A 27,187-nucleotide genomic window follows, 5' to 3' on the forward strand; every position below is an offset into this window, starting at 1 on the left:
CAACTTTTTTAATGGCTTGTGTGAAAACTGTAATTTCATTGAGGCAGGCAAAAGCTGTTATTTCAGCCACTTCTTGTGAGAGGATTATGTTGTCAATGCTCTTGACATGGATGGGAGCAGGTGGGTTGAGCTTTGCTGCTGCTGTGGTGGGCACCAGTGGGGGCTAGGAATCTTGTAGGAAGGCTCCCTATTTTTATTCATCTCCTCTTTTAATCTGCAAATATTACCAAGGAGTAGAAGCACAGTCTCATCCTGAAACTCATTTTGGTCTGAATACTGAGGAAGTAGAGGCCAAAGTTGCAACCTAAGCAACTCAGAGAAACTGAAAAAAAAGATAAAGGCAAGCCAAAGGCACTTATTAGCAAAAAGTTGACATAGCTGCAGTAGAAATTAAAGTCTGAAATATTTAAACACAGAACCCAATACAGATTCTCTCTCATTTGCACTTCTTGTATATAATGTTGGTGCTTTTATGCAGAGGTGGGAGACTGAGCACAAAAGTATTCCCTCAAATACTCTTGATGCATCAGAACCAATCCTTAAACAGGGCTGGTTTAGACACCAGTCTCAACTTGACTGTTGAGAAAAAACTGTGGGCTCCTATGAAAGGGTAGTTTGGCCAGAAAGTTGAGTTCCCATTCATAATCATGTTTCCTTTATGCTTGAAATGCAGCCCAGGAAAATCAGTGGTGATCCCTGCTTGAACAGGGTCTGGTATTCAAGCTGTAGCTTGCTTCTGTCTATGCCTGAAAAGTCAAAATTCCTTCATTCCCACATTAAAATAAAAATTCTGTAACTTACAGGTTCCATAATTAGAAATAATTCCCATCTTACAGTTATTCATGGGTTCTTTTGTTTGTTTCCTTAAATTATCAAAATACTGATGCTGCTGTCCAGCAAAGCACTTCAAGAGAAGTTCACTAACACTGAGAGCTCTGCACATTTCAGACTATAATTATCATTTTGGATATGATATATCTACTGCTTTATCAACCATTTATCTCTGCACACATCACTCATGGATACATGCACTTATTTCCCAACCCCACTCAAAACAGAAAACAAACAACAAACCACCACGTTTTATACAGTTCAATGCTTTGGAGCAATAAGTAAAATCTCACAGATCACAGTTTGAGCAAAGCCCTGTTTAACATTTGAATGGCTAGGTGGTAAGTAAACTGCTCCACCCATCGACATTGGTTAGAAGTGTTCCTCCTGAATTAAATGAGAGGTTTCACAGTGGTTTGCTCTCCCCATGGTGTCCCAAGGGAACAAGCAGCCTAAAGTGGGAAGAAGCACCTTGCTGATGTTAGGAGGTTTGTGCTTTGAAAGCATAGAACTGCTGAGTGAACACGGGCTGCTAAAACTCTCTCCCCACCACCCAGTTAAAAAGGCAGATTGATGGCAGCAAAACAGTAAATTACTCCGTTACCAAATACCTAATAAGGCACTGATTTTGGCATTTAAAAAACGGCTTTGTTTCCTTCTCAAAGACATATCACATCCTTCTAAAATATTAGTATTAAAAAAATAAGCCTCACTGCTCAAATCCTAGAGAAAACATTTTGAATGAAACACTGCATTTTACTACTGTTTTCGTTTAAACCACGGAATATTTTGAAGAAAACATTTCATTTTCATTTGAGGAACCCCAAACGAGATGTCCTTGTGATTTCTTACAACTGCCAACAAAATGAAAATTCAAAAACTGCACAGCATAGGGGTGAAGCTCCCTGCAGTGCTTTAAACCACCAAGGAAATTCCAGAAAAAAGGGAAATACTTGCCTCAACACCATTCAGATTTCACAGACTGTACCACAGAAATCATAATGGTTAGTTCAGCCAAGTTTAAAGGGTAAATACAACTCAAGGAGTGCTTGGTTGTTAAGTCATTAGTAGTTAATTTAGAAACTGTGGGGGGGAAAAAAAAAAGACACCAACCACCCCCCAAGATGATTCTGCTCATCCCTTCAGTGTATGGAAGGGGTTTCCTCTTCTCCCCCTCCAAGTGGCTCCCAAGATGCCTCTGAGCACACTGATCACGTTCAGACTTGTCTGGCACTTTCTAAGCAACAGCTACATAGAAACCCAGCGTCAAAAAACCCCAGCAGCTGTGAAGCCCCCTCTTTTCTCTCAGAGGTGAAGCACAGGTTCTCCCTCCAACACCTCCCAGTGCCAAACTTCACAAAGTCTGGGAAGTCCCAGAGCTGTTGCCTCTTTCTGGGCAAAAGCAAACCAAATGCTGAATGCTGGAATAAGCCAGTGGAGAGGATGAATATTGGCTTCCTATTCTAGTAATTATCAGGGGACTAGAGGTGGCAGGTTACCACCACAGTGCTTTTTATGGAACCAGACATCTTTCCCATGAGAAAAGACAGTGACTCTTAAGTTTTGAATAGGAGTTTCAAAAACCTTTTAAAAAGTTTCCTCCTCCTGTGTGCTTACACGGAATGGGATTTCTCAGTTCTTGACCCATTTCTGAATAAGGCCATGTTTATGCAGACAGGCATAAAGGATATATATAAAGTGTAAAAACATACATGGACACACAACCAGCCACACAGAAGTAATATTTGTGAGGACATTTACAATAAATGGCACTAACACCTTTATTAAGATTTTAGTTTTTCATTTGTGAAAAATGAATAGATTTTTTTTTCCCTTGTATGCAGAGGAAAAGCAAACTAATGGCAAAAATCAAGATTGCTTTCTTACTTCAATACTGTCTTCGTAGCCACAAAGATACAACAATTTAACAGACAAGAAATACTGTTTATTGCAGACTTTAAGCTGATTCATGTGAAAAAGGCACTATGAAACTTAATCAAACTAGATGATTAAATTTGTCTAAATTAAGTGATATTATATATTATATATAATACATATATTATATATAAAATCACATGACCATGTGAAACAACATTTTGTGACAAAAATCATTGCATCTTCAAAAATAACATTTTCTGGAAGAGATGTTTCTCTTTTCTTTTTCCCCCTGTTTTGCCTCCACTTTTCCAAAAGATTACATTTATAAAGGAAATTACAAAGGCTTTTTACATAAGGAAAAACTGGTATCTGGGATCAACACACAGAGAAGTCTAGATTATACACTGTTCCTTTTCATGGGTTAAGTTACAGACAAAAAAATGCAATTTTATTAAAAAAAAATGTACTGTGAGTTGTTGCATGGCTACAGCAGATCTCATCACCTCTTTGAGCTGGGCTGTGTTACTAATTTCTAGTTACTCCTCCTTGTGCAATATTATAGTTCATCACAGGTGAAATATGGATAAAATCAATGTACAGAGTATTACTTTGCTATAAACAGCATCATTAGTAATAAAACATCTTGGGAGTGATGCAAGAAAGATTCAGTCTATGCTGGGCTGCTCTTCATTCCCTAAACATTTCCTCTACATTTCCTGGAGTCGACAACTTAAGTAAACATCCTGGAGCCAAATGCCTGACAAGAAAGACTGAGCCAAAAAGACATAAATGCACACTACAGCAAGAGATGGGATTCAGAATATTATTACTGAAGGGTTCAAATGCTTTTTTATTGCTGGCTCAGCTTCCCTCAGATGAATCACCAACAAAGATGTGCCCCAATTTATCTGTCATGCTAATTCCATAAAGCCAACACTCATCTTTGGGTGTAAATGAATCATGGACCAGTATTTTCACCTGTCAGGAAGCTCCACCGTGTTTCTTACCTGTTCATTTTTCACGATGAGAAGCCAGCAGCAGGTACTTCTGTGGAGACTACTGTAAATTTTCTTTATGTTGGCTAGTTTACGTTTACAATACAATAAGACATTCCCCTTCACTGCTCCCTAAAGCAAAGCTGGATGGTTTAATGCTATGGACAATGGGATTAAAGAAAAGGGGAAACACACTTAGTGGCTGCTTCCTTCATCAAAGGACTCCACACCTGAATCTGTGGCAGCTGCACTGATTTTTTCTTGCCGTCTTCTCATAATTTCTTGCAGTTCTGAACTACCACTGTTCGCCTATAAACAAAAAAGAGGAGTTTACTTGTGGCTTTGACAGGTACTGAAACTCCTCTGCCAGGATTTTGTTAAGACAGTTGTTTGAACAAACAAACTCACCTTGAAGCTCCAGTAGGAAAGTATTTACACCATCCTTAAATATAGACCAGAAAAAACCTGCAGACTATTAAAAGCATGAGCTTGCCTTTCAGCACTGCTGAGCATCTTTAATTCTCACATGAGGCCCTGGAAGTGTTGGATATTAAGGGGGTGAAATATGGCTTCAGTAAAAGCAGGGTTAAAGCTCAGCGAGTTTGTTAGGATTCCACACTTAAAAATCAGGGCAATAATACTTAGAAATAAAAAACCTGAAAATAAATCCTTGGTGGTTTTAGATTTATGTAAACACAAAGCTCACGCATGCACATGGGATTGCATAGGCAAGGCCTAAGTGAGGATTCTGTCTCAGGTTCTCACATCTACACAATTCACCATCAGGCATGTGCTGCTCAGAGACAGGTTTCAAACTCAGAGCACAGTAGTAGGAATTGAACCGTATTACAATATTAGCAACAAGGAAGTATTGTGAGGACAAGGCTTTATTTCACCTTTTGAGAGTGAAAACCAGGTCTGCTGACAACAGCAAACATTGCTTTGACAACATCAATAAAATTATTAGCAAGGCCAGGACACCTATCCACCAGAGCAGAACTTCCCAAAGTGTGCTTGACTTGTAAGTAAAACTAGGGGATTATAAACCAAGAGCCATATCTGCTCCTGTACTATTTGACCATGACATGACCTTCAAAACTTCAAAATCAGCTTCCAAAATAGCCTCTGAATAAGGAAGCAGAAACTGGTTTTCAAATGTCTAAAACAAAATTCAGGACTGTTAAGGGGAAAATCCTGCAGTTGATTCTGGACTCTGAAAATGTGTCCTATCAATTTCAGAAAATTTAATATAGATTTATCCCATTATATCCATTACAATGCAGTACCGGATGCCACAAGGAGTGAGAAATTTTCTGAATTAACTACAGTGCTCCTCCTACTTAAAACACCATTGCTCTCTTCTCCCAGAGTGGAGGGGCAAAGCAGGGGGCCTAGAAGTGACTCTCTGAAAGTGAGGGGAACAGCTTTATTTGTCTTAATTCATCTTGTCCTTGCCCTCTTGGTTTCAGATACAGAACAAGTGCAGCACCCATTAGTGGAGTCAGGCATAAAAAACCATCGGCAGACACCCAACAACGTGCTTTATCAGAGGTCATGTAGGAATATTTGTCTGAGAATAACTGAGCAGCCCAAGCTGAAAGAATTTGCCTTCCTGATAACATCAGTGACAACATGACTGATGAGCTTGAAATGCTGCCCCACTAAACCAGCTGCAGCACACATGTGGCACAGTGCACCAGGCACATCCTACTCAGAGGGGAGGGAGAGCAGAGTTCTTAGGAACATGATCCTTGGAACAGACCTTGGCCAGAGTGATTTACACAGCTTATGATGATGAGGCAATAGCAATTCCATCAGTCAATCCCACTTCTGTGCCTGGGTCTTTCCTTTCTCCAAGGTGTCAAAGAGAATAAGCTGTTCTTCCAGGCAACTTGATACATGTATTAGACAGAAACCATTTTCACTTTTAAAGCAATGTGTGCCTACTTCCTACTGATGGAGCAGAAAGAGGTTTAGAATGTGAGCCTCAAGTGGTCCCTTCTGGAGAAAGGTGTTCAGGATATTTTGTCTTATCTTCTGCAGAGCCTGAAGTGCTCAACAGCATTATATTATTATAGGGAGAGAAAGGACAATGCAACTTCCTTTGATGATATAAATCAGCAAACAACAGGCTAAAGCCATCAGGAATTGCATAAATTCTGAAGTTCAACCTCAAATAACCAAGGCAGAAATAAATATTTCAATTACCTTTTCCCCAACAAAAAACCCACGACCTTGTTAGACTCTAAGTGCCCTGTTAATTCACTCTGGTAGGGCATTTATTAGATTAAGCTGGGAGTTTACAGTTTCCTGCAGAGCGAGACCTAACTGGGGCAAGCAGAGTAAGAGCACGGTAGGGAAAAGACCCCTCCCATCCAGTGCATCTCTGCTTTTCTAACCAACTCCCACTGCAAAGCTGCTTCCATCTCAATACACTGAAATAAGATAGCTGACATGCAAAAAAGCTGAAGAATACAAATGTGTCTTCACTAGGAAATGATGGATTGCTCTGGACTGTAGTGACTTATATTCCTAAGAGTAAAGGGGAAATATTTCTCCCTTCCTCTAACAGGAAAATAGAGCTTGAAGAAGGGAATAAAGCGATTTTAACAGTGTTAGAAAATGATGCTCTCTGATCCACACTGATCAGGTAAAGTGTAAAATACGCATCTTCATAAACCTGTCTTCAAAAATATGCCTGGTAGGTAATGCTTAAAATCATTTAAGTGAGAAAGTCTCAGCTTAACAAGAAGATAGAAAAGTATTTTAAACCTCTTCAAGATTTTCTTCTAAATAAGATGTGGAGAATATAACTTCTCAGTTGGGTTAATCTCACCTCTAGATCATTTCTCCACTTGCCGCAGCAAGTTAAAAAAAAAAAAAGTAGGTGCATCTCCAATTCTACTGGTTTAAGCTTGGCAAGAATTGTCCCTAGCACAGCTCTGGATACAAGCTTAAGGTGTTTAAGAAACAACACTTCTGTAATTAAAGCAAACTGCTGCAGAGCAATAAATACAGAGACAAGATACTTTATCCTTGGCTCAGAAACTCTGCTAGCACAGTGCCCAGTGTGTTTTCCCTTCAGAGCAGGTGCCCCAGTGTTTGACCTGAAAGGCCAACAGCAGTGGGCTCACCCTACCAATTTCTCATGCCTAAAAAATCAGATCTCCTCTACAAAGACACAGCAAAACTCACTTATCACCACCAAAATTATTGGGAGTACTTGTTTGTCCAAGTACCAGGCAAAGCATGAAGCAAGAAAAGGGGCATTTTTACTCCCTTATTGTTTTCCCCAAAGCTCTTTTTGGCTGATTTTGTTTTCTTGCAGTCTGATTACAGCACAAAATGTCTTAAACTTGAGTGCTATTTCTAATGCTTTTTGGGCCCCTTTAGAAGTGGGGAGAGATCTCACCTGGTGTTTTGATGAATGCTGTTCCAATGAATTAATACCAAATAACTCAGATACAAATAATGTTTATCAACGTGATGGGAACTGAGGGAAAACCACCTGCCTCACAGAAAGAGTTATCTAATTCCACAGGTTCAAAATTGGTGACCCAGACTGGGTGAGTAAGAAAAGTTGTCCATACCTCCAAGGCAGATTTCTGTACTGTAATTTGGCTGTAGACTCTCGAGCCTTCTGGGCAAACAGTCCTCAGTTCCTCTTTATTGAGGGAGAAAAGCTGAGCCCCCGTCAGCACACCAAGGCTGTTCACAGTCCTGGGGACACACCAAGGGAACAAACAGGAAATCAGCAAAACCACACTGGCCAAGGGAGAGAAATAGGTTGTCTTCATCCCACATTGCCTCAGGTAGGGCTACTAAATTAAGAACAAACTTTATGAAGCAGGACTGCTGAAGTCAACTGAGTATCTAAGCACCACGTTTTGGTAGACCCTAAAATACGTATATGCACACACACTTCTGTACAGCTATAACCACACTGACATATATTTTTATATATGTATTGGGTACACTTATACACATATCTATATGTGTATGTAAAAACAAATTGTTTTTTCCAAGAGTGCAGCTGACATCTCTTGATTTACAGGATGCTGCTTGATTTTAAAAAGCGGTCAGACCGCATCCTTCTTCCAGACAGGAAAACAATTTAAAGAAGTTTTCCTACATTTTCCCTCAAACTTACACAGAGTTGAATCCTTTGGACTGCAACCAGGCTTTCACATCCTCAGGAGAGGAGTCGTAAGTGATGTTCACTACCGGGATGTTTGGCCGTGGCACGTGGAATTTCCTCTGGGCAGCGCTCCGGCCGATGGTGAGCCGGTGAACAAGTTCATCCTGCACCTCCTCCATCTGGGATTTCCTGCCTAGAGAGAGAGAGAGATCCCACAGGAGTCATTCTCAAGGTTGCTTTATCAAAGCCAAGTCATTCCTTACATGCTACTTTAAATCATAAACTTTTTTCTTTAAGGATTCACTCACTAGAGCTGATTGAATTATTGTTCTCCTTTTCCCCCAGGGAATATTTCAATATTACCAATCCTCTCTTTGCAAAACAAAACAAAAATAAACTAACAAAAAAGCCCCAAACGAAATTCAACTAAGACCCAGAAAGGAGAGATGAGCTGGATGTCACAGACAGGCATAGATCAGTGTGACAGCACCCAAGCTGTAGAATAAAATGGGAGTGGAGGATTATTCAGTTATCATTGTCTGCCTTTTTTAAAATAGAATTGAGGGTTTAAAAAAGAGAACAAGAAAAATATGAGGAAGGTTTGCTCACACTGTGGGAAGGTAGTACTTTCCACAAACAGATTTTTAATTGAAAGTTCAACTTTTTAGTGCAAATCAATGTAGGCAAAAAAATTTCACAGCTGCTGACACATATCAACTTACATCTCATGAGCTATTGTAGCAATCGCATTTTTGACAGGATTTTGAGAAATTTGAATTCACTCCAAGCCTGGAGTGGCTGCTTAGCTGAAACATTGTCACACTTTGCATTAAAAAAGGAATAAAAAAAAAAAAGGGTAGCTGCTCTCATCAGGGACTACTCAAGAATTGGGCAAGACTTGTTTATTTATTTATTCATTTTAAACAAAACTGTAAGAATTCATTATCCCCCAGAACCCATTTGTCTGAAACATTTAGTTCAGTTGCTGTTCATTAGCAGGCAACAAACTGAAATGCTTTTTGGTCATTTCAACAAGATCAATGGCAGTGAGAATTGTTTAAAATGACTATAAAAATTTCTATGGAGAACTTCACAAAAATAGGCAGAATTCAAAAGGGTGTAAGTAACCTTTTGGGCTCAGAGAAGATACTGATTTTGCACAGTTGAACTCTCTGTGCCGTAACATTGGAAAGAACAACTATAAAAATCCTCTGACAAACAACTCAAATTATCTCAAAAATTCTCAGGATTTCCTTGCCAAGATATTTTTAGTGATCTTTATCCAACCTTCTCACTTTGATACCCAAAAAGTAACTACACCACCCTCTCAATGCACTCAGATAGCAAAACCTATTCCTTTTCTCCCATTACACTGATAGGAACAGACGAAAACAACTCCACTAAGAAAAAAACCGGTAAGATGGAAACATTTTTGCGTTCTCTACTTTCCTTTTATATTCTCTCAAAACCTCTCCAGGGATCAATATCTCTGGCCAGTTAAACAAATAAAAACAAGCTTTACATAGGCCTCTAGGATTATTTCTTTAATCACCACGGCAAAAAGAAGAAAACACTTTGGTTTAACCATTTCCTTTTTTTCTTTTACAAGATAGCCTCAGGTTGAAAGTGGAAAAAATACCTCTACTATAATATTTGAGGCATTCAGGCCCTATTGTGCAGGGTTTCCCCCTCTCCCCCCACCCTGAGTGTGAATCAGAAGCCCAGTGACACGAGCTCAGTGCTTTGTGCAAAGCTGACAGGGGTTATACGAGGAAAGCCTTCAGGCAATGTTATCAAAGCTTGCACCCGCTCTTCTCCCAAGCAGGAAGGGAGACGGAACATTGCTATCTTCCTTCTATTTACACAGATTTTGAAAGACTTATGCTTAATCTAGACCAAGACTGTATCAAGAGACAAATATTTAGCTGTTAGATAAGAGATTCTTCCTGCTGTTAGATGTGTTATCAGAAATAAACAGGATGCCCTGGGCATAGAGCAGGTTCTGCAGTGCTCTCTGCAGGGTTCAGGTGGGTACTTGGCCAGCAGGTTTCCCATCACCTTTGCAGAGGCAGCTATTCTGTGAGGGTTTTTGCCTGAAGCCCATTAACTGGGCTTGAGTGGGAGCTCCAGGAGGGAACAGGAGCTCCTGTGAGTGACCCAGGGCCTCAGGGTAGGCTGGGAGATGCCTTGTAACCACTCAGTCTACAGCAACTCTTCACACCTCACACTGGGTACCTAAAGACAGGATGGTCTTCTCACTTTCCATCTAGAATGGATAGAAAAGGCCATTGTGGATTCAAGGACACAGCCAGGCTACAGCAAAGTCCTTACACAGAAATAAAATTATCATTTTGGTGCATGCGTGTGTGTGGGAAACTCACCCTCACTTTCCACATCCTTTGTAGCTGTTTATTTTTCTGATTTTATTTAGGTAACAAACTCTTTCTTTGGGAAGCAGCAGTCAAGCCTGTTCCTCCAACCAGGCTGTTCCCCATTTATAATTTCCAGCCAGAGAGTCCATTAGGTGAATTTACTGAGAAGTTCCCAGAGTCCTCCTGAGTTCAGAGCTTAGGCAAAAGCTTGTCCTCCACCAGGCAATGTCAACACAGACTCCACCCAACAGGATTATCCACACAGGCACACTTCCCGTCCTCTGGGGACAGGGCACAAAGAAGCCCTTCCCCAGAAAGGACTATGCTCAATGTCACCTTCTGACCTTAGGTGGAGGCAGGATTTTCTAGTAAGGCAGTGAGGCAGAGGATACGAAAAGCTGTCAACTCTTGAACTACAAAAAGCTCATTATTTTTACAGCTATTACTTTAAAAGCTATAGCAAATGCTTGCCTGTGTGTTTCAGTTATTTCTAAGCTGAGCAATCACATTGTTTAGAGTGCAGTTAGGACAGAAATTACTGACTAAACAAGCTCTTCTAACCCTGCCTGCTTTTCAGTCAATACAGAGCAGCAGCCTCAGCATGCTTCAACTGGCGTATTTACAAGGTGGCCTTAATCAGAACTTCTCAAGACAGCCACACGCTGTTGGAAGCACATTACCAAGTTTTTCCAGCTATAGAGGCATGGATTACAGGATACATTCCTGTGTCCTGCTGGGACAAGGACACCAAAGCCTGCTCCATGGCCTGCCAGCTGCTGCTGCTTTGACCAAGCCAGGGGGCCCTGACTGTAAGTTAAGTCTCCAAAACTATTACAGCGTGGTTCCTGTGCATCAGCCAGATTTGTAAGTGTTCTTGAAGCCCTGAAAGCATGTTTCAGAATGGTGCAAATGACCTAGAAATACGGGTGATCATGAATTGAAGTGCAAAAGCAACGTAACTGATTTTAAAAGCAATTTAGGTTATAATGCGGCAGTCAGTTCAGGTGGAAAATGTGCATTCACCAGCATATCAGCATGGGCATTTCCAGTGCTGAAAACCACTGACTGGAGATCCCAGACATTCACAAAAGGACAGGATTTGGGCTGGGACAAGTGTGATGTGTTTTTCCCTAAGTAGCATTACGGTAATTACAGCGGGGGTCAGAACACGCATCCGTAGCAAACCTGTATTTTAAACGTAAGGTTAAAACTAAACTTTTCATGAAGATTTATGTGAAACGCAACTTCAAGGGACCTCAGAACGAAGCAAAACACAGAGGGGAAAGGCAGCAAAGCTTTGTGTCTTGCTTCTTAGGGCACACTTACGATCCACAGGAATTTGCTTCTGCCGTTGGGTGTCCCGGGCGACGCTGCCGCCGCTGTCGCTGGAGGTGCTGCTTTGGCGGCTGACAGCTGCTGGCGCCTTGGGCACAGGGACTGGGATGGGTGCTGGGGCACTGGGAGGCAGGGGGACAGCCACGGGGACAGGAGCGGGTGTGGGAGGCGGCGAGGGCGTAGCAGGAACTGGATCGGGCTGTTTCGGTCCATAGTCTGTCCTTTGTTTCTGAAAGGATGCAGAGAGGCTCAGTCAGACAGCAACATTTGGGCAAGACGTCAGGCAAACCCAGACTTTGCACCAAATGGTGTCACTTACTCCACAGAAGCATCTTACTTGCCAGATGTAGTTCCAAAGCTTGCCAAAACTTGATCTGGCATCAGTGTTTGGCATCTATTTCCTTCTCTGCCAGACACGAGACTCATCAGCAATGGAATCATCTGAAACCCATTTCTTTCTTTCAAGCAGATGAATTCCATAAATGAGATTGTTTTAAAATCCCAAACTTCTACTAACTGGCACTTTTGTAACAGCTTTTAAAATTTTTGACTTGTTGAACTTTATCAGTGTAAAAATGTGTATTTTAGAGATGTTATGGAAAAAAAAACCCTGTGAAAAATGAACATATCCAGCCACATCTAAACTCAGCTAATGTTTTAACTTATAAATGCCACTGAGGTTAGGATAATGCATTATTTCTTGAACTGCAGACAGCATTTAAGAGGTTCCTGCTCCTCTTTTCCATTCATCTGTGCCTTTTCATCTATTGACATGATCACTACAAGCCACATCAAGGCAATAATCTGATTTAAAAACAAGCCCCAAATCTCACAATTCTTGGATGAGGGCTGTTATTTCTTTCTCCCCCACTTCATGCAATGTTCTAACAACGTGTAAGTTATCTTGCTGCTAATAACTATCTAGCAGGTGTCTCAAGAACAATTTTGGAAAGTAATTTCCTTGTCTTTAGAATGGCACCAGGTACAGGAAGAACACCTGTATTTTGCCAAAGCAATCATAAAGACAGACAAATCCACAAGCAACCTGTGCTACTCCTTTCTTTCAAGCAGTTCAAACTCTGTATCTCACTGTTTAACAATGTTCCCTCTCCACAGTTTTGGACCAACACAGCTTGAATGTTCAATATTAAAGTTTGTTTGCTCAATAGGGATGCCTCATTTCGTAGTTACGAGAAGTCTGCTTACTTTGGGATGAAGAGAGATGAACACATTCCCCAGATTCATTGCTCCTTCCTGCAATACCTTTCCCTATTTCCTTGGAGGCAGAGGGTTTACAGAGGATCAAGTAGGGAAATATTTGTAGGAGCCACATGTTAGAATTTGAGCAGCAGATCACTGCCCTGGCAACAATCAAACCTTCATTAAATGTCAGCAACTGCCCTTGCACAGGAATCCCCAGCTCAGTGAAGTCCAGCCAATGGACAAGGAATTTAGTAGTGAACGTAAACTGTTACAGCAATGCTGATTTACACCAGCAGAATATTTATCCCATCGGCTTCTCCAGCCAAACAATTAAGCCTGAGAAATGAGCCTTACTTCCCTTGGATGATTTTTCACTTAAACCATAATAGTCAGTTACTAAATCAAACGCACATCCCTGCAGAACATTTCCCATTAAACAGTTTTGTTTGTTCATTTTTCTTTTATCTCAGCATTTAGTTGCTCAAAGGCATCCATCTCAACTGCTTTGTGCAATGTGGGGAGATTAAAAAAAATAACCATGGTTGACTTTTCTGTATTTTACTGCTTCAGTGTTAAGACAATAAATGCTTTTTTAACTGTCATATGACAAGAAAAGTGAAATGCATAACATGAAAGTGAACAAGCAGAATAAATATATTTGTGAAATTTGCCCTTTGGGGGAAAGAGAGTGCCCTACTAGGTGTATTGCAAACATACCATAATTTATTATATATAGATGTACTATGATAGACTCAAAATCTTGTCAGTGAATTAAAAAATTTCACAGCTACTAAAACATTCCAATGATATTCACATCTTCTTGTCTTGTTCACAGATTTCGATTACTAGACTGTCATCCCCACAACATACCTTCTTCATGTGTGTTTTGACCTTCTTAAAAAAAAACACAAGGAAAAAGTAGCACTTTTTTATGACAGAGAGGATCCATTACAAACCAAGGCATCCACTGCACGTTGCCACAATCATAATCCAGAAAAAGTCATAGCTAAAAACTATGTGTAACTCTCCATGGATGTTACTGGAGGAGCTGCAAAAACATGTTGTACTGCAATCATAAGCCTCATCAAAACAACCTGCTGCAGTGAAAACAAAAATTAATCTGGAAGCATCACTCAAATTCTAAATTTACAAATGCAACCACATTAAAATACACTTTGCATATTGCTGAACAGTGCCCAAAAGCCAATTATATATTTGAATCCCATTTAAAATTTCTTTTTTTAACACTTCTTTTTTAATTCCAGATCTTCTGAGGACATGCCCACTTTCATCCCATCACTTCTATTCATTGCTACAAAAAGAACCAAGCATGCACTATGGAATTTGGTGACTACATAGCCCAAAAGAGGGATTTTTGAGATTCAATATCAGAAGAGTAATTCAGTTACCTCTGAAAGCTCTCCCAGTAATTGCTGTGAGGAAAATGGAGCAAATCACATCGAATAGTATTGTTAGAAAGGTAAAAAGTAACTGTCTCACACATCACTCCTGAAATTTCATACACATTAGCAATTTAAACTAAAGGAACATTCAGTCTTAGTAATTACCTCTTCTTACTCACTAGAAAACTAACAGTGAGTTATTCTGATATTCTTATTTTGAATAGGGAACAGTGCTGGCTAAAAAACATACTCATGTGATACCATATAAGCAACCAGCTCTTTCCAAAGCACCTACCCAGACAGGAACTTAAGAAATAGATATCAAAATAGATAGAATAGAAATCAAAACCCAAGGAAAAGACTGCCAATGGATTGAAGATCATCAGGTGAATGTAAAGAACACTTGCAACTGTAGAACAGTAAGAGTCAAGTCACAGCAGGCATTTAAAAAGTGTTTGTTTGTTCTAGCTCAAGAAATGCTGGCTAGCTCAGCAAATGAGATAAAGGTAGCTGCTCTCAGACATGTACTCGTAGGGTGGTTTGGGTTGGGAGGCACCTCAAGGTTCCATCTAATTCCAACACCCCTGACATGAGCAGGGACACCTTCCACCAGACCAGGTTGCTCAAACACCCATCCAATCTGTCCTTGAACACTTCCAGGGATGGGGCATCCAAAGGCTCTCTGGGCAACCTGTGCCAGGGCCTCACCACCCTCATGGTGAAGAATTTTTTCGTAATATCCCATCTAAACCTGTCCTTTTGAAGATTAAAGCCATCACCCCCTGTTGTATCACTCCATGCCCTTGTAAAAGTCCCTCTCCAGATCTCTTGCTGGCCCCATTTACTGACAGGCCTTTGGAAAGTCTCCCCAGAGTTTTCTCCAGGCTGAATAATCCCAGCTCTCAGCCTTTCCTCACAGGAGAGATGTTTCATCCCTCCAATCATCCTGGTGCCTCCTCTGGGCTCTCTCCAGCAGCTCTGTGTCCTTCCTGCTCTGGGCCCCAGAGCTGGAGGCAGCTCTGCAGGTGGGGCACAATCCCCTCCCTGGACAATCTGACTAGCTACTCACTGATTTCTTCACAGCAAGAACAACAGTGAACAACTCTGGGGTTTATTTTTCCTTCTTCCTCATATTTTTATTTCTTTTAAGAATGAACTTGCACTCCTCAATTCACGTAAATTGGAACAAATGCTCTAAATTATTTGGAATGGTGATGATACACACATTAGAAATCTGGATATATCACAAAAGCTTACTGGGACTAAATTTTGTTTTCTTATTTCTTGCCAGAAGATGTTTGTTTGTACAGGAAAAAAATTAAATCCCAAAGCTGTTTTCAACACACTACAGGCTGCATCTGGTTAAAAAAACAAGATTCAGTATGATTCAATCTATTTTTAATGGAAGCAAAATAATAAGTTTGAGTAAAAATGCTCATGGTATCAACCCTAATTCTTGATCAGGGTAAAAGAGTGGGAACAATGTATTTTCAAATCTATTTTAGCATTAAAAAAAGGGAATATACATATTCAAACTATGGGGAAAACAGACAACATTAAAGAGGCATTGGAAACAACCAAAACCAATGTCAGTGCTGGGAAATGCTCTCATTAAGTTAACACAGACACAGAGCTTTCCATTTACCCTCCTTCTGAACGTTTCAGTGCCACACTCCTGTTTACACAGTGACACGAGTCCACCAAGAGGGCTGCAGAGCATTCAGCCTCCGTTTTGTCAACAGCACTGTGGTCTGGATCTTTTCCTGAGACTCATTTCAAGGGACAAGAGAGAACCAACCACTTGTCTTCAACCAAAAGGGCCAGTGAGGAACCCAAGACTGGAAGAGAAAATTTCTTTCAAAAGGGTCTTTTGCCAGAGTTTACTTTGGTGGGCTCAGCTATTATGCAAACAGCTGGCTATTAAAATCCCATTAAAAACCACCTAAACAGTTCTTTGTGGGGAATACATTTGTGGTTTTACTGAATTTACAGGAAACTTAGGCAGAATTTACTTATTCAAATTGTTATTAGCTAGGATTAGTCCCCATTAAAAAAAAAAAAAAGAAAGAAAAAAAGAAAATATGGTCAGACTGGGGACTTTTAAGCCCTATCACTAATCAAATCCTTTTTCAACTACTTGATACATTTTTGTGTAATAAGTGGCATCCCATAATTTGAGATTGGATCAATGCTGAACTGGACAGGAAACAACTTTTTGGATTTTTTTAGCCCTCAAAAAATCTTGGTCATGTGAAAATTTGATGTGAAATAAGATAAGAGAGATGCTGGCCCTTGGTCAAAAATGATGACATCTCTCTGGCTATGGCCACATGAACACCTGGCATCTGCATCTCTTCATTATCCAACACTTCATGATCTGCAGGAAGGGCACCAGCAGGCAAAAGCTGAGTGTGACACCACGACACTGGCTTGGAGCACAGAAGCTGTGCTTGAGGGGAAACAACTGCCCACAGAGGTGTTTGGAGAGAGCTGATAAACAGAGAGACTGGAAAGAAAGGTTCTGACAGCATATCACCAAGACAGGCAAAGGACACTCATCCCAGTTGAGGCACAGACTTTTTGTCTTGGTGTTTCTCTGCCACAGACTTGCTTTGTACACACACTCTCACACTCTTGTGGACAGTCATGTTTTTTTAAAATGAGACTGCAGGACTGGATCTTATTAAACATTTACTCCCTGCCTAAGGATTTCATACACATCACTAATAATATAACTGTCTCACCTCACAAAGGGTGTCAGCAGATTAATTAACATGCCCACCAAGATACACAATTCCATCCTAATTATGTTCTTCAAATTTCACTTTCAAGAGCATTAATAAAAAGTTGATAAAATGCACATAAAATAGGAAATACTACGATGAATTGTTTTATAGGTTCACCAGCAATACTTTTACAAATTAAGAAATCAGAGTACTTGGGAAACTCTTTATGTTCATATATAATAGGATGGTTAAATACCAATGCTGGCTCACAATAAAAAAACAGATTAAATGACCAACACCCCAGAAGACTCTGATGAACAATAATTAACATTAGTAGAAAATAGAAGAATTCAGCAAAATGCTCTCCTAAAAATACGAAAGTACCAAAACAAGCAAAAATACTGTTTCCTGGAACTAATTCAACTGACCAGAACTCAAACAATGTTACAGCCTCTGACTCACAAAGATAATTAAAAAACTGGGGTATTGCTGGCAATGTTCTGCAAGTATCACCTCAGTGCTTTCAAGTGAGTATCTGGGACCTGGATCCTGAGAGCAACTGAGCGAAAAATCAGGATTTAAAGTAATGTGTGGCCTTAGAGCTCACTAGGCAGGGGAACAGAGTGAGAGCAAAATAAACTTTGCAGCTCTAAGAATAATTGTGATAATGAGGTATCCATCTCTCAGAGAAGGGGTGTCTGTAGCATAATCAAGTGAAAAAAATCCTCTCTTTCAATGGAAATCTTGATCCTTCCAAATAATCTATAAACACCCTTTGGTGAGCAGTGCACTGGAGGTTATTAGTCTGTGAAAGAAGCCACTACCCTTGCACATAACACTTATCTGCAGGTGGCCACAGCAGACAGGCCACTTTGAAACACACTAAGGCAACTTAGGAGAGCAGCAAAAGCTGCACAGCACCAAGCACTGAGCCTGCTCCTGTTCAGGGTCTGGCAAAGGCACTGATAGGAACCACTCCGATTTCCTGCTCTACCCACAAGTTCTCCTGTCTGACTTTGGGCACGGCTTTCATCCCTTCAAGGCCTCCTTTCTCTCTGAAATGGCAGCAAAGTCTCATAGGGCCGTTGTGAAAACAAATGGAGCTATGCAAACACTTCCCAGATGAACCATGTGTCCATCACAGGAAAACAGACAAACGAGCATGTTCAGAAGTGCTAAAATTATGAAAATCACCACGAAGTTAAGAGCAGCCTTACTGAACTGTCTTGGTAAAGACTTAATTTATCCTGTGCAATTCATTACATTCATAAATAATTTCACAATATTTCAAGCTCAGATTTCAGTATGATCAAGCTGTAGAATAACCTGCCAGAGGGCAAAGTAACAAACTTATCTTAAACGTTGTTCCCTGACCCCTAATTTTCACAGGTCCATGGAGAATGCTTTGCGGAAATTATTATTTTATTCAATGCCATGTCCTGTCATTATTTCAAACAGAGAATTACAAACCCTGCAATGTGTTATAAAAGAAGAGTGTGAGAACCTCTGCTCAAAACTCTACTCAGCCTGCTCAGGACGTGGTGGCAAATTCCAAACACACAAAATGACATGCACAGGAAGGAAAAAAACAAGCCAGATCTTTAAATCAGGATTTGAAAAGCACTCTAGATGCATGCTTCACTTCACAGACAGGCAAACCCACAATCAGTGCACAATGAGCCAGTATGTTACAGGCAAACAATTTGGGACAGGAAAGCTCAGAAATGGTCTGCTTCAAGCCCACCAAGATCAAGTCAGGTCTACTGCATTATTTTGCAAAACATTGTGGCATTTCTTGGTTTTCAGTCATCAGCTGGAAGGTGCAGACCCAAAGAATTAATACTAGACTAGATTAAATTATTAAACTTCAAGTTTCACCAGAAGTTTGGTTTAAAAGTCTCATTCAGAGGCAGGCGTGGAATTTCTGCTTAATCCAAACTTGTTTGCCTAAGCTTTCAAGATCATTAGAAAAAAAAAGGAAGAAAGAGGTCTTAGGAAATATAACTTCTTCTTTTAGCAGCCTCTGACCCCCTTAAATTTTGTCTAAAAATACACACTACAACTTTATCCTGTATATCCTTACTTGGGTGGATAACTGCACTGATGTAAGAATTTTTTTTAAAGTAATTTACCCTCTAATTCTGTTCAACATAGAAAAGAAATAACAACAAAAAAAATATATTAATTCCACACCACTACATGAAAGAAAATTAAAATTAGGTCAGGATAATAGAGTGCTATTGATGCACAGACACAGTAATTGAAAAATACCTGCTTTGTGAATTCAAAAGCAAATATACCTCCTTTTTATGACTCTAAAATTACAATAATTAAATAAATTCAAGACTGGGAGAGAGACACACAAAGACAGAAAATAAAAAGAAAAGCTGGAGTTCACTCTTCTAGGAAAAACAAAGATGACCCTACCTTAAATAATTCAAACTCCTTCTTTGGCATCAACAGCTATCAATTCACAAAGGATATTTGCAATTAAAATAAATGCATACACATCCATTAGGACTGAAATTACCACCTCTAAGCAAATAAGCAGGTAAAAAAACCTGAGGTAAAACATTTTGCTGTATCTCTCAACTATGTTCTGAAGTTAGACTCTCTGAAATACAGACATCACCTTCAGCCTCTACAAGAAATGTAAATTAATTGTGACATATCAGTGGAGCACGCAGCTATTTGAGCCTTGCTGTGACTCTCCTCCTCCACATGCACACACTGACACTTCCAAGGGAGGTTTTGCTCCCAGGATGGGCAGTACCTGGATGGTGCGGGTATAGGCAGGCTCCGGCCATCCCTGACCGCCTTCTGCATTCCTCAGAGGGTCCAAAATGTTGTTTGGCACAAAGCCTGTGCTGCCACTTTTGTTCTGAACCTTCCACCACTGCTTTCTGTCATCGAGAATCTGAAATAATTTGGTAAATTAATTACATTTTTTTTCTGACTTTCCTCCTGCCAGTACTCAGCCTGTGCATCATTTCAAAACAAAACCACGACTTTGCCAGGTTCTGCGTCTGCCAACAGATCTCGCACAGAGAAAGAAAGTGTCCCTGAGAAACCCCTGTACCTCCCCTGATTCTCACCATCATTAATTCTACATGGTTCTACCACACTTTTCAAAATGGGGCTCTCAAGGAAAAATATGTGTCTAATGAACTTCAGTCAACTCAGGCACGTGCTGGATGAAAACCAAGTGGAGTGAAAATCAAGTACTTGCCGCCATCTCTACAACCCATATGCTGTTGGCAAAAGGAAGAAATTATTACTAATAAGCCAAGTAAAGGCATTGCTCTGGGAGAGCACAAATTTGGAGACATGGCACTTCTTAGTAAACAGGGAACAGGAGCAGGATGGCCGGGAGCAGACAGAAGTCCGACTACCTACCCCACAATCTCATACTCTGCATTTTCTCTCTTTGTTGCTCCCTCCCTTCCAAATGCATCTCACTTTTATGATGCCAAATCCTCTCGGAAAGAACAGCCCTCCACTATACCCTGTGTGTACACAGATAGTTATTTAAACACCTCTTAATGTTTAAAAGCAACACTAGAGAAGATGGAAGGAGCACAGAAATGTATTTTTAGCACGGATCTCTACAGCACCCTTCCTAAGTCAGCAAAACTGATGCAAAACAAATTAACTGAACTTTCCATACTAAGGCAGACAAGTCAAACACATTGAAGCAAACATTAAGGGAAGCCACACCGTCCACAGGAAAGGTACCCTCAGCTTTGAGCAGCACCAGAAATTTTTGTGTTGTCTTTGCAAACAAAATTACCTCTACAATCTCTTCTTTCATGACAGAAAGCTCACTGTTGTTTCTTGCCACGAATTCATACTTGCATTTGGCGTACTTCTTGCTCTGTGCTTTATTGTGTGCTTCATAGTTTCTGCAAAGCAAAGATCAGACTATTGTTCAGAGAGACAGGCAAGCAAATAAAACCACAAAATGCCCTCTTCGAACAGCCCACAAAACATTTTTTAAACAAAAACCTCTCAACCACAATATGATGCTGCCATAGATGACTTGTTCACAATACACTGGTTTAAGTGCCAATAAAAGAATTAAAAACAAAATAAAGTGGTGGCTGAAATACACAGGCCTCAAGAACTGCTAAGCTTTATCAGCTCACTGCTTGCACGATGTATGATAACAGCCTAGATTAGCAGGTGCTATTGTTTTAAAATAAACATGTACTCTATATTTAGTTTGTTTTCCTACAGAAGGTTAAACAGTCATTTGCCATATAAACAAATGACTATACTTAGGATATAATTGATAGCTTGTGCTTTGTATGAAATTGTATTTCCAGCGTTCATCACAGATTGTTTCAAATACATAATAGGTGAATAAATTTTTGCCATCAACACTAATGGAGTTAAACTCTAAAAAATGTTCTCCTATTGTAGATCAGTTTTCTTAATCGACCATAAGATGCCATCAACTTTAACAGCTTCAAGATACTTTATCAATTAAAAATGAGAAATAACTTCTTGCCAGTTACACACAGGATTCATTGTAGAGCAAGGCATATCACAGTAAGCTCTGTATCCTTCTGTTTCCATGAGGAAAGACCTGTCCAGAGCTACTACTTTCTTTGACACTACACTTTTTTTTAATTGAGAAGTCCCCAGCCAACTCCAAACAGGTCCACAAAACCCCCCAGTAACTTTATTCACTTGTTGCAAATTACACCCAACGACATAAACACATACCGGGCAGTAAAGCAAGCAAGCAAACAAACAAACCCCAAATGAATAAGTAAGTAAATAAATAAATAAATACATAAATAAATAAATCCAAACAGCTAATGAAAACATGAAGCAATCCATGGCTTGAAATGCTGGGTTCAAGGTCACGGCCTGGGGGTATGAACACAAGATGTTGCTGCTGCTGGTGCTCTGTAACTGTGGGTTCCAGGTGTGCCTGAGCAATCCAGCAGCTACCTGGCTATTGCACGGCTGTGGAGAACTGTCTCACTTGACTTGAAGAGCAGAACCAAGGAAAATCATACTTGGATTGAAAGATCATTTTGAAAGAAAGACAAAACACTAACAATATTTAAGGAGAGAGTGAAAAGCAGGGGATGACCCCCAGCCTGCAGAAGAGCTGTTACAAGGCTGAACAACGTGTAATACCACTTTTTCCTGTCACCCACTTAAAATTCATATAATTTTGAATTTTGTTCTTCCTGTCTCAGAGATACAACTAATGTAGCTCTGACAGTACTTTTACTTACAGACTGCCTTTCCAAAATCGTTTCAATAACTGTGTCTTCCTATTTTGTCCACACCTAGCTATCCTGATTCCTTCAAACATGGAACTCAGCAAGAATTTTTAAAAATTTCTACGTTTTAGTTTTACTCCACTCAGCAACATGCACATGACCAGCCCATGGCTGCATGCCTCTGAAGAGACCCTAATTCTTCAAGCCCAGGCTCATCAGACAGTTTACTCTGGGCACAAATATTCTGAATGCTTCCCTCCACCCATCCTCCACTGTGTTTCTTACTGCCTATCAGATATACCATAATTTCAGGCCTCAGCTCTTCACTGCACACTGCTTGAGAGCCTAGAAGCTTGCACAGACTTTCAGAGAGCTTTTCTTCAAATGACAGTGAAAATCAAACTACACAGCAAAAAACACTACTTTGAAACACCACAAAACTTGCTGAAAATTATTCAGTACTCTTGTGGCATCAGAGTTCCTGAAATATCTAATACCCACTGAAAGTCTAAGATTCTGACACTTCATTTGCATCACCCAGGGGAAGAATGTCTTACATCAGTGGTGAGAAACAGGCACCACTACAGCAGGTCTCATTCCACAGCTTTCGAAAGACTAATTTCAACTTTCATGAACTGCTTCTTAGAAACAGCCATTTCTCAACCACAAAGGAGGCTTGGATAACTCTTTCAGTTCCAGACAGATGCCCTGGTATCATCAACAGTTCAATGCAGTGAGACTCACTCTCTAAAACTGGAGGCAAAAACACTTGCATGGAATATTCTTACTCTGAAAGGACAAAACAGGTCTTACATGACAGATAAGGTCCACATTACAGGTGAGGGAAAGGAATTTAGAGTACAGATCATCCAGATTTCAAGCTGACTGGTCCTGAGACAAGAATGCAACAGGCAATCAAGTTTAAGAAAACAATTAAGAGATGACTACTCTGCTGCTGTTGCTATGAAGAATAAATTCAAAGTTCAGGGAAATAATTGAGTCTTCAACCTGCACACCACATGGGAATTTGCTTGCAAGCAGATTAACAACAGGATCTTTTAGCACATGTCTCAAAACTAGGAATTCTGAAAGGGTTTTCACCAAAAGAGTTTTATCAATGATGCTTTAACCAGCGATTTGATCTCCAAAACTTAGCTTAAACATCTTCCATGGCTCATAGGACAAAATACTTTTCATATAGTGTATATGGAATATGGTTTGGCACAGGAGAGCAGTTCCAATGCTTCTTTACTGATCTGCTTCCACAGCCTGTGCTGCTATAAATTCTCCCCAGACACAAGGCCAAGGATCACTGCATTTCATCTTGTCAAGTTATTCAGTTTTAGGATAAAATGAAGGGGGTGAGAGAGGATGTGCAAAAAGACACCGTTTGCTATGCAAACATTTCAGAGCATTTTCTGTAACATTTGAAAGAGGATGGAAGAGACAGGGTGTCACTGTTCTGAAAGTGGGTATTTATACACCAGCCCAGAAAACAAAGAGCAGGAGATGATGGAGCACTAAGTGAGCAGCTAAGAAAAATCAAACAATCAATCAAAACAACTACAGGTGAATCTCAGAGCAGACTTGTCATTCTTTGTAATTCTGAAAAGAGCAAAGAGTGTAGTTAAAACCATGAAACAAATCAGAACGAAAATCTGAACCCAAGTGGGAGGATTCTGTGCTTGCCATTGGGTCGGAATTCCACCGTATCATTTTTGACAAAAGCAGCAATTTAACATCATCGATAAACAGGGTATTTCACAGAAATTATATGGAAAGATCTTAAGGACACATCTTAGAGAAGCAAAAGCAGAATACCCACTGCTAAACAGAATCACTTCCCCCAGTACAGAGAACGACCCTCTCCAGACACAAGCAGAGGCAACCACAGACCCCGCCACCCCAAGAGCAGTAAGTGGGGACAGTTTTCCACAGCACCACGGCCGCTGCCGAGTCAGGGTTACCTATCTACATGCCGGCTAACAGTTTGCTTAAAGGCAGCCACAGCTGCCCCCTGGTCCAGCAGAGGCCCTCTCTTGTACACTGTGTTACTGAATGCGTACCCATCCGCCGGGGGGTAGTCGGGAACGCCGGGAGGCTGCAAGACAAAAAGGGAACAAAGCCGCAAACTGGATTAGTGCCATCCGCCCCTGCGCTTCATCCCGCACCCCCAGGGGCCCTGCCAGCATTCCCCCATCCTCAGGTGCCCACGGGTCTGCCATGAAAAGTTAATAACTTCTGCGTTTCAAGTACATAAACGCGGAGATCAAAAGGATAAGAATAAAAGAATTTCTATCCTGAGTCATCCCACTGCATTAATATTGCAGCGGATGTTCTTTAGGAAAACAGTTCTCTGGGGCAAGGGCCGTGTCATCTCTCAGATATCACCACAGCAACACAACTTATAAACAGTGGCTGAGCTGCTTGAAAAGGAACTGCACGGTAAAACTGCTCTGAGCTTCTGTTCTGGGTGCACACCTCAAGCCACAAACCTCTAGCCAGCCAACAGTAAGTCTGTGTAAGAAAGAAAGTAAAATTATCACTCTGTTGCAGGATCATAATATTAAAGAGCTCGTTCATGTCACACTCTCACTGAATATGGCTATAGTCCATGAAGAAATGCAAAAAGGAGTGTGATAGTTGGTATAATTATGGGTTTTAATTAAGGAAAATAATCATACTTGATCACAAGCACATATGTAAGAACATTCAGAGCTTTACGAAATTCCTTTTTTTTTTTTTAACAAAAAAAAAGAACCACCTTAAATTCAGCATTGACACTCCCCTTCTAGGCAAGAATGATTTTAATCACCATTTCCAAAAACAAGACCAAGCTCAACAGTTCATTTGTGGATATTATGATACTGAAATAGCTCATTTTATATCCTTTCCTTGTACCACCCAGCTGCACGAGTTACACTGGCTGAGATTCACCAGAATTTGCCAAATCTTTATGCCTGGTGTGTTGGGGTTTTTTTTTTTTTGTTTTCTCCTGTGTTGTTTTTGCTTTTGGCTTATTTTTTTTCTTATCTCTGTTAATGTGGCTACAGAAAAGTTACTCGCCCAATCTCTACCTCCAGGTGTCTGACTTGGCACCAGAGCCACTCACTCAGGGGACTGAGGGTTTATGAAAAGCAATTAAAACCACACACAGAACTCCCCATACAAATAGAATATTCTTTAAAACTGTATTATTAAGACCTCTTTGGAAAAAAATCTCCAGTGTGACCTGGCTTATGCCTTACACCAAAAGACACCCAGGAAGCAGGAATTCATTTTACTTCACACATAAATTATTTGCATTGCTTTAGCCTCACTGGACACTCTCTGGTGGCTGTTCCACCACCATTTGAAGTCCTTGTTGCTGAACTGCCTCCACCTTAAAACCCCTCTGCTGGGAGCTGCATGTGTGGCTGGATCTTAAGGTTCAGGAATTCGGGAATGGAAAGAAAAAAAAAGAGGTTTTCAGGGGTGGGAACCTCCAATGCACTTTTCCTGGTGCTAGAGCCCAGCCCAGCAGGGAGAACAGGGCCATGCACCCCTCTCCACTCCCAGCACAGATCTCCCCAGGCAGCCTTGCTTCTGGGGAGATGAATTCCACACCGACACACACGAGGCCAATCAGCGGCAAGAGACCAACACTTCCACTCTCATCTTGTTTTTCCAGCACTCCTCATTAAACAAACTGTTACAGCAGACTTAGGAAGGAATAATTATCTTTGCATCACCCACTCCAGGGCAGCTTTTGCTCCAGACAAACAGCATTTTGCACTCAGGCAGCTCTTTCCAGCTGAGCACCTGCAGCATTTCACAGCTATTAAAGCAGCTCAGTGCCTTTTCCCCCAGGGATGTGCTAGGGATGCATGGGCACAGGGAGCCAAGGTACCAAGGTTAAACCACTTGCCCAGAACCTTGTGGGAATCAGTGACAGTCATGAAACCAATGCCTGACATCCCAGGAACCAGGCACACAAACTACTTCAGTGAACTGGGAGATATACATATATATATATATATATATATATATATAAAATAAACAACTACCAGTGCATGAAAAAGACTGAAGTGAAATCAACTCCCTGAAACACAAGCAACTGAAACACCTCAATATAGTCTCCCCCTTCAGACTGGTTTTAGGTTGTTATATATATAAATAACATGAAATTCTTAAAATCATCAGAGGAGAAAAATTAATGACCTTTTTTCAACACTATGGAAAAAAGTTTCAATCTTGTTGTCTGATGTTGTTGTAGCTACTGTTATTATTATTATTATTATTATTTAGAAGGAACACAATATAAACAAAACCCCACATGGAAATGGAGACCAGTAATGAAAAATGGGACAATAGTTGATGTTTTTTGGGAGGTCACTAGGGAAGGGGGGGTGACAGCAACAGCAAAAGCTACATTTCACATTACTGTGCCTGCTAACTTTACTAAATGCTTTTATTCTCAAAAGGAATCACTAGCAATAACTTAGTTTTTGTCACATTTATTCTTGTATATCTTGTTAGGCATGAGGCCAAGCAGTGCTTTAAGTAATCAAATGTGTATTATGTAATCCCCCCTTTGCTTGGCAGGCTTTTTACCAATTTTATTTGTCTCTATAGCTGAGTAGACTTTTTTTTGACTAACAGAGGTTCTCATGAAAGTAAAGTTTTAATGTGACTGGGAAGTTTTGTCAAGTTTTTGCTGGGGAGGCTTTGCTATCTCCAATTAGAGAATTGATCTGCAAGAAAACAACATCCCATAACAACCAATAAAAATTCCCCAAGATGGAAAAGACTCTTAAAATTCTTAGGTGCATTTCCATCTCACAGCTGCTAACAGGGTACCTTGGATTAGCTAACACTTGATTTAAACTAAAACCAGAATAGAAAAATAAATAAAAAATGTAAATTAAATCCTGTGTCCTCCCAACAAAAGACAAAACCTTCCAAAAGGAAAACTTTTGTATGTTTAAAAAGGATATAGCCTTTTTTTTCCTGTTAATTAAAGAGCAACAAAATCCACATGTATTCTTAAAATTTTTCACAAAAATCAAAGTTCATTTTCTGGTAAG

At 40.3% G+C, this 27,187-nt stretch overlaps 1 protein-coding gene across 4 annotated transcripts in view; it reads right to left on the reverse strand.

The window, feature by feature from the left end:
* Window positions 1–2,587: 2,587 nt before the first annotated feature.
* Window positions 2,588–27,187, reverse strand: part of EPS8 (epidermal growth factor receptor pathway substrate 8) — a 127,554-nt gene continuing 102,954 nt past the window's right edge. For 3 of the 4 annotated variants that reach the window (XM_048302506.1, XM_048302505.1, XM_048302507.1), the window contains 7 exons: window positions 24,089–24,222; window positions 20,672–20,783; window positions 19,655–19,798; window positions 11,541–11,778; window positions 7,855–8,035; window positions 7,295–7,424; window positions 2,588–4,013 (listed from right to left, as the gene is read on the reverse strand). In XM_048302506.1, the coding sequence (XP_048158463.1) occupies window positions 3,900–4,013; window positions 7,295–7,424; window positions 7,855–8,035; window positions 11,541–11,778; window positions 19,655–19,798; window positions 20,672–20,783; window positions 24,089–24,222 (1,053 nt within the window). In that variant the 3' untranslated portion in view covers window positions 2,588–3,899. The remainder of the gene's footprint in view (window positions 4,014–7,294; window positions 7,425–7,854; window positions 8,036–11,540; window positions 11,779–19,654; window positions 19,799–20,671; window positions 20,784–24,088; window positions 24,223–27,187) is intronic. The other variant, XM_048302508.1, reaches the window with a different exon arrangement.

This window comes from Corvus hawaiiensis, chromosome 4 (assembly GCF_020740725.1).
Source record: "Corvus hawaiiensis isolate bCorHaw1 chromosome 4, bCorHaw1.pri.cur, whole genome shotgun sequence".
NCBI classification, from domain to species: Eukaryota; Metazoa; Chordata; class Aves; order Passeriformes; family Corvidae; genus Corvus; species Corvus hawaiiensis.